The sequence below is a fragment of the Chelon labrosus genome (genome assembly GCF_963514085.1).
Source record: "Chelon labrosus genome assembly, chromosome: 1".
Taxonomy (NCBI): domain Eukaryota; kingdom Metazoa; phylum Chordata; class Actinopteri; order Mugiliformes; family Mugilidae; genus Chelon; species Chelon labrosus.
Genome location: NC_140337.1, coordinates 2,243,755 through 2,263,148, shown reverse-complemented (window position 1 = coordinate 2,263,148; position 19,394 = coordinate 2,243,755). Strand labels below are relative to the sequence as shown.

Here is a 19,394-nt window from a genome sequence, read left to right as displayed (position 1 = left end):
CAATAGTATAAGTAAAAAAACTGTAATAAAAAAATGTCATTTATTTTTGGTATGTTCTAATATTAATATATGATCGATAACATAATTAACCCATTGTCTAACAAAGGTAAGAAGTGAATTTACAGTTTTCCTCGATTGCTAAGACGCATCTCTCGAAAGCAGCTCTCCTTTTCTCTAAACTGTGAACACAAAACCCAATTTTCAAGCTACATTCACAAAACCTCAGACTCTTCTTGCAAAATTGAATCTGTGCTCAAAACTGAACTATGTTGTCAAATCGTGCCCCGAGTCAATCAAAATTAAAAACACTACTGAGCAGTCACTAAACACTACATAGAAAAACAGAAAACACAATGCTCAGGACATGAAGCTGTAGAAATAAATGTTTATTGTTCACTGTAGGCTAAATACATGTTGCAAAACAAAAAACCTGTGCATTAGCACTTGTACATAGTGAAAAACAAAAAAATAGTACAATAAACAGTAATCTTGTGCATTTACACCTCTCACACAAACTCCTCTCAGACTTCTATCCATTGTAGTGCCTCACAAACCAGTGCTCTCTGAACTGGCTTATATATGTTCCCTCACATCATTAGCCACAGGTGTGATCAATTTTGAGTTGTTGTGTTCAACCGGTGACACCAGTGTTTTTTTTTTTTTTTTTTTTTTGTCCTGTCCAGCATTGAAGCAAGCAGAATAATGATCTGTTCTTCATATTGTGCTGAGCAGATTTTGATTTGCCAAGGGGAGCTTTATGAATGATAAGGCTCCTCTTGATAATCTCAGTTAAACTTTATTTTATTTTTTATACATGTTGGTGGATGGACCTTTACATAATATTGCTGAACCTGACACGGAGAGAGAAAGAGAAAGAAAGATAGAGTGGACAGGAGTTGAGAGAAAAAGGGGGGGGGGGGGGATGGAGAGAAAAAGAGGGATACACCAAGCAGCAACTGCTACACCTGTTGAGAAACACAACAAAGAACATCACCCGGTCTCGGCCGGAGAGCAAGCTGACAATCCTAAAAGGCATACAAAAGAGAAAGATTACACTGGGGTAGACAACAACCATGGCACAAAAGTTTTATACACTCGTGTTTAAGTCTACACATACATGTTTGTATAACACAGCAGATAACTAAACCACAGTAGTCCTTAATGTTCACGGTTTGTATACACGGTTTAAATGTTCACCAGAGGATGCAGTGACTGTGTCACCATGCAGAATGAGGATGAAGAGTGTTTAAAGATGGCTGTGATGGTGCAACCGTTCCCCCAAGGAGAGCAGACAATGGACAGGAAGTCCCAGGATCCCAACCACCAGCAGCAACCCCAGGGTGCGTGTCCCCACCACCACACCACAGAGGGACATGCCTCCATCCAGCTGGTGGCATAGGAGGCCCCCGGCCAGAGCCCCCCCCCCCAGCCGCGGCGAGCAGGCCCCGGCGGCCCAAGATAGGCAGCCACCAACCTCGCCAGGCAACCAGCCACCCGGGACAGGCACGGAGCAGGGTCCACGGCCCCACGAGCCCGAGGGCAGCACCCCCCACCCCCACCAGACACGCGGCCCAGCCGACGCCCACAAGGACCAGGCCGCCCCAGACGGTCGCCCGGGACGGGCCAGCACCCGCCCCCACGCCCAAGCCACGCGCCCAGGGACCCCGGCAGCACCCACCCCCGCCCCCCCTCCCTTCCTCCCACCCACCCAACCCTCCCCTGCCACCTACTTGCACACCCACTCACTCATACACTTCCATCCATCCCACTCAGCCCTCCTCTCATTTCCTCACTCATTCACACCCTCCACCAGGTTCTCCCACTCATTCCGTGCACTCACCTTACTCACCTCCCCCCTCCCTCATTCTAACACGCTCTCCCCCTGTGACTCACCCAGTCGAACACAAACAACACAAACCACAAACAAACCAGTCGCCAGTCGGCAGCCACACCCATCCCCCAGATCTCCAGGGCCCTACACCCCCCCGCCGGCAACGGCCAGACAAGCACCCAGGGACCCCCCCATCCCGACAGGGCCCCACCCCACCGTACTCCCCCCCCAAGCAGTCCCCCCAACCACGGCACGCTGCCACCACACCAGGACCACCACCCTGCCAGAACGAGGTCCCCACCGGATCAGGCAGATCCCCAGCGATACAGCCGGCAGGTACCGCAGGCCCATGGGAGAGCTGCCAGCCCCCCCACCGCCACCCCGGCGCACCCAGGGAACAGGGGAACAAGACGACCCAGTCACCCCCCCACCCCCACCTATGGTTATTTGTGAGATGTGAGTTGTTTGCGATTAAAATTGGGAGGTAGTGACCACACTGCGCTGGAGGCGAGGCCACACAAGCGGTCCTATCCTCCTGAACGGCCCCGCCCACCAGACACTGCATAGCCCACCCCCCATGGGTGATTGTGTGCTGTCAGTGTTCCATACGTTTAATGACTAAGTGTGATTAAAACTGAGAAGCATGTCATCCCAGGGCGCAGCAAACGAGGGCACTTAGATGCCCCCCCTCGCTGCGCCCCCCATGGTGTGCATGCCCCCAAAGCCCTACATGTGTGTCTGGAGGATGGGAGGGGTCCCGGGAATGTGTGTCTGGGGTCAGATGAACCTCCCCCAGAAGACGAGCCGCTACCAGCATTAGGGTTCCCCCGTTCCCGGAGGCCGGCACGGGACAGGAGCGGCCACCCCCACGGCCAGAGCCCACACCGACTGCAGCTAGAGGGCCCTGAACCGCCCCAGTGGGCCTCTGCCCCCGTCAGCCCCATAGCAGCAGCACATCGGCCGAGAGACCCAACCCGGAGGAGGATCGGGGCACGGGGCCCCGCTAGGACCAGAGGAGCCCCCGTCGCCCACCCGACCGGCACCAGCGGGACAGGGCAGCGCCCCCCCCCCCCGAAGCACACACACCATACCTCCCTAAACACACGCTCCCCCCATGCACACCAACCCACCTGCGCCTCACACAGCCCCCACCCAAACACACCCACACACCCGCCCACACAACCTTGCTCTCGCCCACCTATCCGCATACACCTCATACAGCCCCCCCAAACACACACGCACCCACACGCACACATAGCTCTCGCACACCAATCCGCATGCACCTCATACACCCCCCGCCCCCCCCCAAACACACACACATACACACACCCGTACACACAACTCTCGCACACCAATCCCCATGTACCCCCCAACCCCCCCCTTCTCTAATCCCCACCCTTCTGGGTGCGGTCTGGGCCCCGGGGCAGCGACCGGACACACGGGCGTGCGCCGGCCCACCCCGGATGCCGCACGTCCGGGCCAGCCCCGCCCCCCAAGCGCCGGCCAAGCCCCCCGCCCAGGGAGGGAAGGGGAGCCACCCCCGAACCACGGGGCCCAAGGCCCCCCCCCGCCCCGCCCAGGTCAGCCCGGCCCCCCAGTCAAGGCCGATGACCGTCCCGATCACGGCCCCACCAGCAGCGTGCCCGCCACAGCCAACAGGGGGGCCCAACCGCAGGCCCCCACAGCCCCCAGCAGGGCAGAACGCACATCCCCCCCTCCTGCTAGGTGACGTAGTTAATCAGCGGGGCCCAGAGAGAGTAGAAGTCAGCCGATTGGAATTTGTTAGATGCGGACATGGACTCCAGACTGATATGATCCGACAGGAGATTTTTAAAGTGGTTGATACTTAGATTGTTTTTAGTCTTCCAGTTCAAGAGGATAGTTTTCTTCGCTATGGATAATGTGGTGAGGACCATGTGGGCCTTGTTAATCTCTATATCGATGTCACTTAGATCACCTAGGATACATAGTTTGGGGCAAGTGGGTATGTTACACTTAAGCCATGTTGATAAGTCCTCACAAACCTTGATCCAGAATTTTTTAACAGGGTCACAGAGCCACAGAGCATGTATGTAGTTATCTGGTGAGTTACTTGTGCACTGCGTGCAGATATTTGATTGGTTAAGACCCATCTTGAACATCCTTTGACCTGTATAATGAGTTCTATGGAGGATTTTGTATTGTATAAGTTGCAGATTTAGGCTGTTGGTCATATTAAAGTTGATTAAGAGTATTTCTGACCAGAACTGGTTATTGGGATTAATGTGTAGATCTGACTCCCATTTTCCTGTTGGTAGGGAAATTGAGTCATCTATTTTGGTAATTAATCTATATATTTTTGATAATAGCTTTGGAGCACCAATACTACTGAATTCTGTGAAACTTTGTGGAAGTTCCAGGCTGGTTTGATTGAGGGGAAATTTTGTACTTATTATGGATTTGATTTGTTGATATTCTAAATATCTGTTACTGCTAATCCCGTACTGTGAAGAGAGTGCTTGTAAAGGTAAAAAGTTGCTATTATGAATTAAATGCTCTAAGTGTTTAATTCCTTTATTTTTCCAATGGGTAAAATTAATCATATTTTTGTTTAGTAAGATATCGGGATTGTTCCATATAGGGGTGAGCCGACATGGTGTCATTGAAGAGTTAGTTTTTTTTAGAAATTCCCACCAGGCTGTCAAACAAGTGCTGATGTTAATGCTCTTAAAGCACTTATGAGACCTAATATTTGAGCTAAAAAATGGTAAGTTAGAAATTTCCAGATTGTCACAAAGTGTTTGCTCTATGTCCATCCATGTTTCATCTAATGTACTGGGTTTAAGCCATTTTGAGATATACTGTAACTTATTTGCTAGGAAATAGTGATTGAAGTTAGGTAAATCTAGTCCACCCCTGTCTTTAGTTTTCTGTAAGGTTTTCAAGCTGATTCGAGAGGGTTTATTCTTCCAGAGAAATTGGGTAATATGGGAATCTAGTGATCTAAACCACATATAAGAAGGTTTTGTAGGGACCATAGAGAATACGTAGTTGATTTTAGGCAAGATCTTCATTTTTATGGTGGCAATTCTCCCCATGAGAGAAATGGGTAAGGATTTCCACCGAGCGAGATCGTCTTCAATGGTCTTCAGTAATTGGTTATGATTTAACTTAATTAAATCTGACAATCTGGAAGAGATGTTTATACCAAGATATTTAATGTTACCCGACTGTAATGCCATATTGGGTGTCCCTTGAAAACTACAGTTAATTGGTAGGATTATACTTTTTGACCAATTGATAGAGTAGTCCGACAGAGATGAGAACTTCTTAATTAATGAGAATGTTTTGGAGAGAGATGTACGTGAGTTCTGAAGGAATAATAAAATGTCATCGGCATAAAGACTTATCTTATGTTCTATCTTTTTAGACCCAATACCTTTAATATTCTGATTTTGTCTGATGGCTCTCTGCAGATTAAAGCTAGGCGACGTGTGATCATTTGTTCTGACTCTTGCATTAGGAGAGTCGTATAAGATTCTAATCCAGTTAATAAAGGATGGACCAAAACCAAATTTACTTAAAGTAGCTAGTAGAAATTTCCAGTTAACTCTGTCGAAGGCTTTTTCTGCGTCCAGAGATACTATAAATGTTTCTAGGTTATTAATGTTGGAATAGTCTATTAAATTGAGTAATCTGCGCATGTTAGTAGAGGAATTTCTGCCCTTTATAAAGCCTGTTTGGTCAGGGTGAATTATAAGAGGAGTTATTTTCTCCAACCTTCCAGCTAAAGCTTTACATATTATTTTGAGGTCAGCATTTATCAGTGATATAGGGCGGTAACTAGATGGCAATGTGGGGTCTTTGCCTGGTTTTAACAGTACGATGATACCTGCAGAATTCATGGTTGGTGTTAGATAGTTTACTTCTTTAATTTGTGCAACCATTTTGAAAAATGTTGGCGCCAGTAGTGTCCAAAATTCTTTATAGAATTCTACTGGGAAGCCATCTGGTCCGGGAGCTTTATTGCAGGACATGTGTTTAAGGGCTTCATGTAACTCTTCCACTGTGAGGGGAGAATCTAGAGCCATTACTTGTTCTTCATTTAGTTTTGGAAGGTTAATGTTGTTCAGGAATTTCTGGATGTCACTGTCTGATGGGTCTAATTGGGATGAATATAGGTTTCTATAAAAGTCTCTAAAAGTGTCATTTATTGCGTTGGGCTCATGTGTGATATTACCTGCTGGGTCTCTAACTGATTGAATTGTTGATTTTTCTTTGTTAATTTTTAATTGGTTGGCTAAAAATTTTCCAGATTTGTCACTGTGTTCAAACTTCTCCAAGCGTAATCGTTGTACTATAAACTGTGTTTTTTTATTGATTATTTCATTTAATTCAAGTTTAGCTTTCCTTATTTGCTTAAGCGTCTGTTCTTCCGGTGATGCGTTGTAGGCATCCTCTAATGCTTTAATTCTTACTTCTAATTCCAATATATTTGCCTTTTCTTTCTTTTTTTTATGTGAGGCAAAAGAAATTATTTTTCCTCGCATCACTGCCTTCCCTGCTTCCCATAGAGTGCCTGCTGAGACGCCTGGTGTGTCGTTGTTTTCTAAATAGTTGGACCATTCTCTGTTAAAATAGCCAATAAAGTCCGGGTCTTTAAGCAATGCGGTATTAAACCTCCAGTTTTTAGAGGGCGGTGTGATTAATTTATTCCTCAAGTTGAAGGAAACTGGAGCATGGTCACTCACCGTTATGGGATGAATCTGAGTATCATAGATCTCGCTTACTAAAGAGCTGCTAACCAGGAAGTAATCTAGTCTAGAGTATGAGTGATGAACTGAAGAGAAGAAGGTATATTCTTTAAGAGTGGGGTGGTAAGAGCGCCACACGTCGCAAAGACCCAGGTCCTCTATGTATTGTTTAACTATGTTAGCTGATTGCCAGCTCCGATAGTTACCTGCATTACTGAACCTATCAACTGTGGGGTCCAGTACCATGTTGAAGTCCCCTCCAATGATCATTGCGGTGTCTGTGTGCTCGGAGAGTGATGTGAAAACGGAGTGATAAAAGGATGAGTTGTCAACATTTGGACCGTATAAATTAACTAAGCACAGTTTCATATTCTGAACTGATAGTTTAACTATTATAAATCTCCCTTCAGGATCTGCATCCATGTTGATTACTGTGAATTTTATTTTCCTGTTAATCAGAATGGCTACACCTCTCTGTCTAGAGTTATAACAGGCTGAGAAAATATAAGGAAACTGAGCTGTAGAGAGGACATCCACTGATGTTTTTGTCATATGAATCTCCTGTAGGAACACAATATCAGCATTTAAGTCTTGTAATCTATTGTGAATTTTTAGTCTCTTCTCTCTGGTCCCAGCTCCGTGCACATTCCACGTGATAAATCTAATCATACTCATAGTGGTGGTGCGTGTTGGATGCTATAGATGTGTGTGTGGGTGTGTGTGTGTGAGTGAGTGAAAGTGAAAGAGTGCATGGTATGAGTGTGTGTCTGTATCTCTCTGTGTTTGTGTGACCCTATGTGTGTTATGTGTCTGTGTATGTGGATCTTATACAGAGACTGGTATGTTTCTATGTGTATATTGTTTGAGATAGTGAGGTGGCAGCCTGGGGAAAGAAAGTGGGGGAGAGTGTGCAGAGATAGAAAGAAAGTAGTGCAAGAGAGAGAAGAGAAAGAAAGAGAAAAAGAAGTGTATACGGAAACCATAAAGAAAAAAAAAAAAAAAAGACTAGATAGATAGGCATAGACTAGAGACTGACAGTGTTATTGACAATAAATGTCACCATAGGCCTTGTGTATTGGACCAAAGAATCAGACTAACAAATCTTTCTAATGTAACCTGCGTGAGAAAGGCGAATACATATCTAGTTTAGTAGAGCCAAGGGGTGGTGTTCCGGTCACGGTGTAGCTGCCCATTTATATAAAGTTTGTCCACCGAGATGACAGCGCGGGCACCTTCCTCCAGGAATCTTCTCCTGATGGGGAACAAGATCTTACGACGCTCCAGAATTTCTTTGGGGAACTGATCATTCATGCTGAAATTGGTCCCCCGGAGCTCTCTTCCGCATCGCTTCACCTCTTCTTTTACTTTATGAAGCACGAATTTGGCAACTATTGGACGTGGCCTATTTTGTCCTGGTTTTCTAGCACCCAAACGATGAACTCTATGAAATTGAATAGACTTTACCTTATCTTCAGGGAGCTTCAGTTGTGTTTGCATAAACTTTTTCACGGTTGCCTCGGCATCCTCTTCAGGTTGCTCTTGGAGACCTGCGAAAACCAGGTTATCCCTCATGCTCCTACTCTGCAGGTCTAGAATAGCTTCTTTAATTTTTTTGTTTTCCTCCGTGACCCGTGTTACTCCTTCGGTGAGGGATTTCACGGACTCATGGAGCGTCACCAGTGTTTTAATTGCCACCTGTGCTCACCATTATGCAACACAGGTGCATCACAATGAAAATGTGTTGGCAAGTTGTGTCTAAACAGGTGAAAAAGTGCTTATGGTTTTGCCAAAGGAGTGACTGATTCAATCAGTGGGTTCAGGCAACTGAGCATTTGGTTCAGACAATAGGGTTTAGTGTTTTAGCAATTGAGAAAAACTGCATTGGCCACTATATGTGCCACCTGGCCAAACAGGTGTTATATAATTGTTAACACTTCAATCAGGAAGTAAGCAATAAAAGACCACAGGTGAGCATCTTTTTTTCTTTTACAACAACAATGGAAGACATTGCTGAGAGAGGAAGAGGAAGAGGGAGGGTGAGGATGAGAGGGTGAGAGGGTGAGGAAGAGTGAGGAAGAGTGAGAGGTAGGGGTAGGGCAGGTAGAGGAGCTCGTGGCCAAAGAAGGCAACTTTCAAATGAAATAAGAGCAACATTAGTTGATCATGTAATCAACCATGGACTGACAATACGAGAGGCTGGACAGAGTGCAGCCCAACTTTAGCCGTTTCACTGTCGCCTCTGTAATCCGGACATTTAGACTGGAGCACAGGTATGTAACCAACATTTCTTTCACACTATGTAGTACACCACATGTCATAATGTATCAGTTGGGTGAGACCTGTTTACTTCATGAATGCCTGATGTCATACACTAACTATACAATTTACTCTACTGTGGGGGAAATATCTTTAGGCTGCATTGTCCAAGCCATATATTTATTTATTTTTTTTGTTTCTCTAAAGGACTGAGAGACTCAACCATGGTGGAGGAAGGGGCCAAATGTTCACTGGGGTACAGGAAGCTGCCATTGTAAACTTGGTTTTGGCAAATTATGAAATCAGATTACAAGAGATTCAAAGCCACATCATCCAAGACAACATCACATTCAACAACATTCAACGAGTCAGTCTGTCCACATTGGGTCGCATTCTCAAGCGAAACCACATCAGAGTGAAACAACTTTATAAGGTGCCTTTTGAGAGAAACTCTCAAAGAAACAAAGACCTCAGACGAGCATATGTGGATGTAAGTACAATACTGAGTGCAGTACAATACATGCAACATTGTTTCCCAGTGTACTGGATACTGTAACATCCGTTTTGACTAGTTTCTGTTCTTTGTTTTCAGAGAGTACTGGAAATGGATGCTCATGCAACACCACATGAGTTCATCTTTATAGATGAGGCTGGGTTCAACCTGGCAAGGACCAGGGGAAGGGGAAGAAACGTCATTGGCCACAGAGCCATTATAGATGTTCCTGGCCAACGTGGTGGGAACATCACAATGTGCGCCGCCATCTCCAGTACGCATGGTGTCCTCCACCGTCATGCCAACCTTGGACCATACAACACAGCCCATATGCTCACATCTCTGGACAGACTTCACAACATTCTCATTCCACCAGAGCGTATGAATGATGCAGACAATCAGAGAAACCGGTACGATGTAGTGTGGGACAACGTGAGCTTTCATCGTGCAGCCCCAGTCCAAAACTGGTTTGCTGACCATCCACCATTTCTCGTGCAATACGTCCCACCATACTCACCATTTCTGAACCCTATAGAAGAGTTCTTTTCAGCATGGCGGTGGAAGGTATACGACCAGCAGCCCTTTGTGCGCATGCCTCTTGTGCAGGCTATGGAAGAGGCATGTGATGAAATTGATTTGGGTATGATTCAGGGATGGATAAGGCACTCAAGACGCTTCTTCCCTCGATGTCTGGCAGAAGAAGATATTGGCTGTGATGTGGACGAGGCGTTGTAGCCAGACCCAGCTGTCCGGCAGGATGCTGTATAATTATTTTGCTTTCCTCTTTATTTATTTATTTATTTATTTTATATTTTTTCTGCAATTGTATTTTTCAGCTTACCGTTTTGTGAGCATATTTTAGTTCACTCCAATGTAAATATATCTGCTGTGCACATGTTGCACTGACTCGTTTGGTAAAAAATAAATAGTTCAATAGCACGTGTGTGTATCTGCAAATATTTCTGTGCATGTGAACAATCTGAAAAATTCTCTACAGTTTGAACTATGTTAGCATTATGGCAAAGCATAAAGATGAGTGCTTTTCATTATGCCCAACTGTGTAGTTGGTTAGACAAAAATCTGTAATATGAATGAAGTGTGTGCCATCTGGTGCAAAAGTTTGATTTTGATTGCAGTGGTTCATTTTGCAGGATATATGAGGTATTTTGCAGTTTGGGTGTGTGGTTTGGTGAATTGTGTTTAAGCAATTGGAAAGAACTGTATTATTATTATTGGCAATTACCATATTTACTAAGGCAGTCTCCTGCTCAGCAGTGAGCAATCGCTGCCTGCCTCCAATAGATGGCTGCCTCACAGTTCTGCAAAAAAGAAACTTGGCCATTACTGACCTATGGTGTACTGTAGTACATTAATTCATTCATCTTCTGTACCCTGTTAAGGGTCGCGGGGGTCTGCTGGAGCCTGTCCCAGCTGACATCGGGCGAGATGTCCATCGCAGGGCCAACACAGACAACACTCACATGCACACCAATTAAAAATCACCAATTAACCTAAGGAGCATCTTTGGATGGTGACAGGAAGCTGGAGTACCTGGAGAGAACCCACGCAGACACAGGGAGAACATGCAAACTCCACACAGAAAGGCCCAGCCGGCTCATGGATTCAAACCCAGGACCTTCTCGCTGTGAGGCATCAGTGCTAACCACCTCGCCACTGTGCCGCCCCTACTGTGGTACAGTATAGTAAAAACTACACAGCATACAGTGGATATTCAGTCTATATGTACTACAACATTACTGTGCATGTACTGTGATACATGTACAGTGACAATGAGGCAAATTACCTGTTTTCCCTCCTAAAAGTACCGACAATGGATGCAACTGTGAAACGGCTTAAGTTTGGCTGGACTAGATGGCCAGCTTCTTTCATTGTCCTCCCATGTGCCACGACATGATGAACGACAGTGGTACGGATTTCATCAGATATCACTTGTCTTTGTTGTCTTCTTCCTCTTCCTCGTCCCAGTCCTCTCTGTTGTCTCTCAACCTCTGCATGGTTGGGATCTATTGTTCCAAAGGACATGAACATACCTCCAGGCTCAATTTATTGACCCCCAATTCTGATTGCTGTGTTAACAATTTTTGTGTGTTGTGTGAGTGTTCTCTGAAGGGTGTGGTCTCTGAGTTTAGGTTATGATAACTTGAGTTAATTATATTGAGAGCATGTGTTGCTGAATGAATACATGAATGCAGTGCAATGAATGATTTATTTGGCCATTTTTGTGTAAGGTTTTGCAGAAAGAGTTTTGAATATTGAGACATGTGTGGAAACAGGTGAATTGTGTTTTTGGTTATGGGAAACGTGTGCTTCTGGGAATGACGAAAAGGTTTGGGGTTTTTTGCTACAGGAACCAGGTTTTGTTTTTTAGCAATCGAGAAAAACTGTAATTATGCTTTAATATGGGATATATTGTGTTGTTGTTGTTTTTTTTTATTATTATTATTATTTTTTTTTTTTTTTAGTATTGGTGATTATGTGCTCCGGGTCTTCTGCTAACCCCGATTGGTTTTAAGCCCTCATAGAAACCCTGCATGTTTTGCAATCCCAGAAGCGATCGTCTCTGAGTGAAGGACGCACCACTTCTGCTTTTAGTGAGAGAGGCGACAACTTGAATTTAGTCTGACAGTACATCATCTGTCGTTCATTTAATCATTTTATTATTTTTATTTTTTTTTACAAACCTTTGGACCCAACCGGCATTTTTACTCTTTTAGCCATGAATATCCTCCTTTTCCTGGTCGCCGCTGTGGTGTCATCTTGTGCCGGTATGTAGCCTACGCTTCCTTGTCTGGCTTTTGAACCTGAAAACAACAGCTACTGAAAGAAGTCCTAACAAACAAATAAATAAAACCAATGAAATGCGCTAGATCATATTTATTCCAGTCGGCGTCGAATCTTAAAATCGCGAGAAATAACTGTGACGAAATAATGTAGTAGGCTATTCAACTCCTCAATAGTTGTAAATACATAGATGATTAAAATTCACTGTTGATAGATAATTCAGCTTACACGGCTAAACGGAAGACCTTATCTTGTCGTAGTCGTGATGCAGAAAGTTATTTAAGATCATAAAATGAAACACCGTACGGTCTGACTTACATCTGACTTATTCAAATAGCCTATTCTTTTCAGATAATCATTACGTAATGGTTATCAGAAATGAATATTTGAATAAGTCAGACATAGATGCTATTTCGTCTAATTACCTGTCCTATATGCATGGTTATTTATGTCAATAATTTGTATGATATAATAATATTGAAAAGGTCATGTTAATATTCTAGATTTTTGTGAACAGAGTCGATCGTTACCACAAACAGGAAGTGTTTCTCCTAAGTGCGCCCCGATCTAGGCTCACTTTAAAGATTTGTTCACATTTTGGAAAGTTAACCAAGCCGAATTAGCTAATCACAGCTGATTTTTACGATGTACTATTATGTACTGATATTTATGCTGAATTACTTTGCTGCTCATGAAATCTTAAAACATGTATAAAGTTTTATAAACTTGATTATAAACTTGAAGCGGTCTGATTCTAGTCAGTGCAGGATTGTGCAGGTTTCTGAACGTTTATAGTGGGCCTACTAGTGTAGTACTATAGTACTACTGTAGTACTATTAAAAGCAATACTACTAGTGGCTAATTCTACCCTAACAATATTACAGCTTGTTGTTTGACCAATTTGATACTACTACTGTGGTCACAGGGTTATTTTTTAGTCATGGAAGCTTTCATGCGTCATTATTGTGCATATTTGGTTTCAGATCAACTCCTGGCAGACTTTCAGTTTCACAGTGGTAATATTTCAAAGTAGTATAATCAAAGTAGAGTTTTTCTACAAAGGGACAGAGAAAGAAGATTTAGATAAAGATTGTCTTGCACAGCAGCTCGAGAAGCTCATTGTGATTTCTGTGATCTACAATGTCTACTTTTGTAGTGGATCCTAGATCTTTGTGCCTCTTATACTAATCCCTGAGTCGTGAATAATACAGTCTCATTTTTGTTATCTGGTTGTCTGCAGGTTGATGGTTGTTCCACAGCTTCCTGTGTTGTGGTCGTTTTTTATGGTTTAGTTGTTTTTCAATGACATTTGCAGGAGTATCGGTTCTGTCTTTTGATGTCTTCCAGTAACTGTACTGTTGCTAAAAGACACGTGACAACCCCAGTGCTTTCTGGAATTGCAAAAATGAGGGGAGACTAAACCAGAACTTAATCTACTCCTTCATTTTGAGGAAGTTTGTTGGCAGCCCTGTGAGACTGTAAAAAAGTGGATGCCATCAGTGGTGGGCGGATCGATCCAAATATCGATAATATCAAATACCAACGTAGGTATACCAAGAGATCGATACTTAAGTTTCAGTGTCTCTCGTTTCATTAAAGAGGCGACCTGACTCTGTTTAAATGCCTCTGCTGTCACAGACAGAGCAGGCTCATTTTGCTCCTCCTCCCTCCTCGTGTGTTTGTTGTACCGTCACGTGACTCCGCGACGCCAGGTGACCGAACACCTGCCACCGCTACCAGCCAGGCCCGACCAGCAGCAACGCATTACACACAACGCAGAGACGGAGCAGGAGAATGGCAGAGAGAAAGAGAAGGGCTGTTTGGTTATAATGAAACGAAACGATACCAAGTTGTACTATTTGTAAAAAGGCTGCAAGATACAGTGGTAACACAACAAACCTGTGTAATGATGATGTATATTCAACTATCTTGTCAGTGACAGCCACTTCCTGAAGCAAAAAGGACCTGCAGTAACTCAATAGGAAAATTGCCTCCCCAAATTGGAGAACTTGGAAGGAGTCCTTTGTGGGTTTTAGTTTATTTTATAAGATAAATAATAATGCAATAATTATCTCTTTTTTTTCACTAGGGAAAGAATCCATGCTTCCTGAATCCGAGACAATTGTGGCCTTTGCAGGAAGCAGTATTATTTTACCCTGCCAAATCCCTGGCAGCAGCAGTGTTCCAACAGTGGAGTGGTCAAAGGAAGGCCTTACTCCAAACATCGTCTTTCTCTATCGGGATGGTTGTGAGACCTTCGAGATGAAGAATCCGGTCTTCCGTTACAGGACCAACCTCATCCTGGACCAACTGAACAATGGGAACCTCTCGCTGTGGATTTTTGACCTGCTGCCATCAGATGGGGGGAAATACCTATGCAAGACTCTGTTGAAGAACAAAGCGGTGGTTATCACAAAACTGGAGCTTTTTGTAGGTATGTGCATTTCGGCTTTGTCATTGAATTAGTCCTTAACAAAGGCTACAGTGTGTGGCTTTGGGAAATAATGGTACTCTCTCTCTTTTTTTTTGTCCAAATTTAGTTGAAAAGATTGATACAGATCTCACATCTGCTTATTAAATGAACCATTAAGAGAAGCTAGCAGCCAGTTAGCTTAGCTCAGTGTAAAAGCTTGAAAGCACACAACAACATGGATTTTGCTGTTAGCTGTTCATGCTAAGATAAGCTAGCTGGCTGGCAGCTTTCGTCGAGGAAAGAGAATAAATGTTCCCTCAATGTTTGTTTAACATTTCCTGAGGCCTGTCTTGTCAGAGTGATGTGTGGAGGAAAAGTCTGTAAAGATTTTTTGAGCAAATGCAGATCCTTTAATGACTTTAACTTCTACGGAAACGTCAAAGAATAATTCTTGTTTTGCAGCTGCCGTTTCTGAGCCGAAGCTCTCAGTTGTTCCAAGTGTGCGTGGTGGATTTACACTGCGGTGCGAGGCAAAGTGCTGGTTGCCAAAGCCTGAGATAACGTTTCTAAATGACCTGGGAAAAGATATCGGCAGTGAAAATCAGACGAGCGCTCAAGAGGCCAGCGGATGTTTCACCGTTACAAAAACGGTGGCTGTGAAGACTCAGACCAACAGGTTTCATTTCAGTTTAATACTCAACTTTACTACAGGTGTACATTCTACAAAGGCTCCAGAGCTTTTCATAATATTAAATATATTTTCTTAGGCAAAAGTAAACTAAACTAAAACTTAAAGATGTGTCTTTTTATCACAGTGTCACCTGCAGAGTCCTCCAGCCTCAAATAAACCAGATCAGGAGCACAGATATTAGCATACCAGGTACATTTCAGCTTTAATAAGCACGTGTATAAGCTACAACACATACAGTTTGGCTCATTGTTATGAATGTTGTTTAACCACTCTTACTTCCATGTATAATATTCCTGAAATTAATATTTTCAACCTTTTTGTCGTTTCAGATGAATGTATGAACTCCTGCAGTCCTACCACTGTGATTGCTGTGGTAGTGACATTAATTTGTGCAATAATATTGGGTGGCATTTTAGGTAAGAAATGTGGTCACTCTTTGGATTTTTTTTCTATTGTTTTTCTATTCTATTATTTTTGCGATGATGGATTAGTTTGGTCATCAAAATAGAAAAGTATATTCAAAGAATATTATTGGTTGAGTATGCAACAGTATAAAATTGAAATATATTTAATTTGCCTTCATAAAATGACAAAGGAAAACTGTAAATTTCCAAAATCTAGAAGTCCTTGTTCACTACTGTCTGCTGTTTTGTTTATTAAAAAGTAGGGTTGTCAAAGGGAACATGCCTATAATTTGTAAGTGCACAGTCCTTTTAACGCCTCTAAATTTTTGGATGCGAGATTGAAACATAAACCTTCTGTGATTTGATCCTCGGCCCAACCTGTAGTTTGGGAAATCAAGAAGCGATACCCTGTTAAAAAGTAAAGCGAGTTGAGCTTATCGGAGCTCAAGCTGCAACCTTGGACTGAAAAATTATTTCCAAAACAGCAGCTCTTTAAATAGCCATTTGAGGCGGCCCCCAAAAAGTTTTAGAAACAATTCTAAAATGTCAGGAATGAAGCACATGCTAACAGAATGTCATGTTTTGTTTATCACACAGTGTGCGTTAAGAATCACAACAATGTACAACAACGTACAACATCCACCAATGCAGACAATGCTGCAAGTGATAAGTCTTTGGGAAAGGAAGAAATCCCCAATCCGACTAAAGAACGGAACAGCCTCAAATCTAGACAGCCTGCTGCCCAGCAGCTCCACCAGCCTGCCCTTGACTCCAAATCCTCACCACACGTCTCAAAGCATGCAAGGCCTCCCCCGCAAGAATTTCCCCGCAAGAATGACCCACAACCAGCATCCTCAACCAGCAGCCCTCCAAAGCTCGAAAACTCAAGACATAGGCTAGATAAAATTAATGACAACAGTTCTACTCTGTTGGCAACTAAAGGTACTGCATCGTCCAGTTCTTCTTCCACTTCCCCTTCAGCGGAGACGAACCTCATCCGTTCAAAGAGCTTGACTGAGTCTCGTCAAAGCGGTGCCAGGCCTCAGCGTAGATATACCTTGTCCAGTAACCGCTTCAGTATCCTGGAAGATGTACCTGAAGACTCCAAGCCACTCATCTAGCTGAGCAAAGAATACCAAAACAAGTTGACTACAGCAGACTCACAGCTGAGAGTTTTGTGATTTTTGTAAAAAAAAAAAAAAAAAAAACTTCTACTTTATGTGAGCATTAATACATTTTCAAAATGTAATCTAGATCATCAGCTTATTTTTTTAAATACCAATAATAAGCTTTTATATCCCAGTAATCACTATAATGTGCCTACAGGAGTCTGAGGGGTGGAGAATCAGTTCACCTGGGCTCTGGTCAAAGTGTGAATTTGTCCTTTGTCCTTTCCTGAGCACTGTTGTATCTGTATCTGCTGTTGTATCTAGAGAGCTCTATTGTATAGACCCCACTTTTGCCACCAAAACAGTCCTGATCCGTTGAGGAATGTTCTCCGGTAGACCACTGAATGTGTGCTCTGGTATCTGGCACTAAGACGTTATGCATCATATCCTCCTGAAAGCTTTGATGTGGAGCCTCCATAGATGGGATTGTTTGTCCAGAACATCCCACAGATCAAAGTCAAAGTCAGCTATATTGTCAATTCTGACATGTGCAACACATACACAGGATTGAAATTACGTCCCTCAAAGGCCTACGGTGCAGCAACTTAAACACAAAATGCCTCTGCCTTTTCTGCAGCTACACCGTCCAAGCCTTTTAAAAACTGATGCACATATATTGCAGTACTGTACAAATAAACACTCTATTTAAATAACTGTGCATTGTATTTTTGGATTTACCTTTGGTTCATAGATGGTTTCTATCCGCCACCAATTTTCTGTATTTTTTTTTTTTGTGCATAAAACAGTTACCAAATGTGCTGTGATAATGTACCCTACCGGTCAAAAGTTTTAGAACACCCTAATTTTTCCAGTTATTTATTGCAATTCAAGTCGTGCAAGTCCAATGAATAGCTTGAAATAGTACAAAGGTAAGTACTGAACAGCCAGAGGTTTAAAAAAAAAAGGTTTGGTTACCCAAAACTGAAAAATAATGTACATTTCAGAATTATACAAAAAGGCCTCTTTCAGGGAACACAAAGTGGGTTAACAATTTAAAGCTGTTCTGCAGCAATGAAGGTTGAATCATGCCTTGAAAGCTGGTGCTACTAATTCCTACAGGTGTGTTCCAACTTTTCTTGGTTACTTTCAACCCCCTCTGTCTGCATAAAAGCAGTGTTGGAACACCCTGTGGTACCAGACCCTCATGAGCATCAGGTGAACAGTATTGTACTGCAGAAAGTAGTGTGTTGCTACAAAAATGGCAAGAAAAAGGCAATTAACAATGGAGGAGAGACAGACCATCATAACACTTAAAAATGTAGGTCTTTCCTACAGGGAAGTTGCAAAGAAAGTCAAGGTGTCAGTGAGTACAGTTTTCTTCACCATCAAAAGGCACTCAGAAACTGGGAGAAACTCTGACAGGAAGAGGTCTGGCAGACCCAAAGCCACAACTGAATCAGAGGACAAGTTTCTGAGAGTTAACAGCTTGCGTGATAGGTGGCTCACAGGACAACAGCTTCAAGCACAGCTTAATAGTGGTCGTAGTAAGCAAGTCTCAGTTTCAACTGTGAAGAGAAGACTTCGAGCTGCAGGTTTGAGAGGACAAGTTGCAGCAAGAAAGCCATTGCTAAGATGTCAGAATAAGACAAAGAGGCTCGTCTGGGCCATGAAACACCGCCATTGGACTACTGAAGACTGGAAAAAGGTATTATGGACTGATGAATCAAAATTTCAAATCTTCATCACGCAGGATCTTTGTACGCCGTCTAGTAGGCGAGAGGATGGTTCCACAGTGTGTGACATCAACTGTCACACATGCAGGAAGAAGTGTGATGGTCTGGGTTTTGTTTTTGTTTTTTTGCTGGATCCAGGGTCGGTGACTTGTACAGAGTGAGAGGCACCCTGAATCAAAACGGCTACCACAGCATTCTGCAGCGCCATGCAATACCCTCTGGTATGCGCCTAGTTGGTCAGAGGTTCATCCTACAGCAAGATAATGACCCAAAACACAAGTCCAAGCTATGCCAGAGCTACCTCAGGAAAAAAGAACAAGATGGTAAGCTTGAAAACATGGAGTGGCCAGCACAGTCTCCAGACTTAAACCCCATCGAGCTGGTTTGGGATGGACCGGACAGAAGAGTGAAAGCCAAGCAACCCACAAGTGCCGCACACTTTGATGAGTCAAAAGTTTAGAATACATTTTGGTCTATAAATTGATTGATTCCATGATTTCTTTTTCAACTCAAATTGCTTATTTGTTCTATGCTTTCATCTCAGAGTGCAATGAGACCCGAAACTGAATAATTTTCAGTAAAAAACTGGAAAAAGTGTGGTGTTCAAAAATTTTTGACCGGTAGTGTATATTATAAATAATGGCGAGAGTCACAATGACCAGCATGCATCAAAAAGTGAAAAGAAAAGCCACAGGTGACACTGCGTGAATCAGTTCCATAAATACTGTCCGTCAGATTGATGATGGTCTGATAAAGTTTTCAAATGAATAGAAAACCTGCCCTTACACTGAAGTATGAGATCTTAAAACCTGCAGTGGGTTTCACTGGCACTTACGGAAACTCTTTCTGTTTGGACACATTTTGTAAAACTCAAACCACTTCCTGTGGAAGCAGGATGTAAAGGCGGACTGCTGGTAAAACCCTTTGAC

General features: G+C 43.3%; 1 protein-coding gene across 1 annotated transcript; it reads left to right on the top strand.

Annotated features, from left to right (window-relative positions):
• The first annotated feature begins 11,859 nt into the window (after window positions 1-11,859).
• On the top strand, window positions 11,860-16,944 carry LOC311495845 (butyrophilin subfamily 3 member A2-like). The gene is made up of 6 exons (XM_084555474.1): window positions 11,860-12,099; window positions 14,205-14,549; window positions 14,991-15,204; window positions 15,344-15,408; window positions 15,549-15,635; window positions 16,221-16,944. Exons 1-6 carry the CDS (start codon window positions 12,051-12,053, stop codon window positions 16,742-16,744), a joined length of 1,284 nt encoding a protein of 427 aa, XP_084411600.1. The 5' UTR covers window positions 11,860-12,050; the 3' UTR covers window positions 16,745-16,944.
• Window positions 16,945-19,394: the final 2,450 nt, after the last annotated feature.

What these genes read in the sequence shown, in the direction of transcription:
- LOC311495845 (XM_084555474.1), top strand. Translation starts at nt 12,051, where the DNA reads ATGAATATCCTCCTTTTCCTGGTCGCCGCTGTGGTGTCATCTTGTGCC. An exon ending in GTGAAGACTCAGACCAACAG is followed by an intron (nt 15,205 to 15,343) that starts GTTTCATTTCAG and finishes TTTTTATCACAG; the next exon opens with TGTCACCTGCAGAGTCCTCC. An exon ending in AATATTGGGTGGCATTTTAG is followed by an intron (nt 15,636 to 16,220) that starts GTAAGAAATGTG and finishes TTTATCACACAG; the next exon opens with TGTGCGTTAAGAATCACAAC.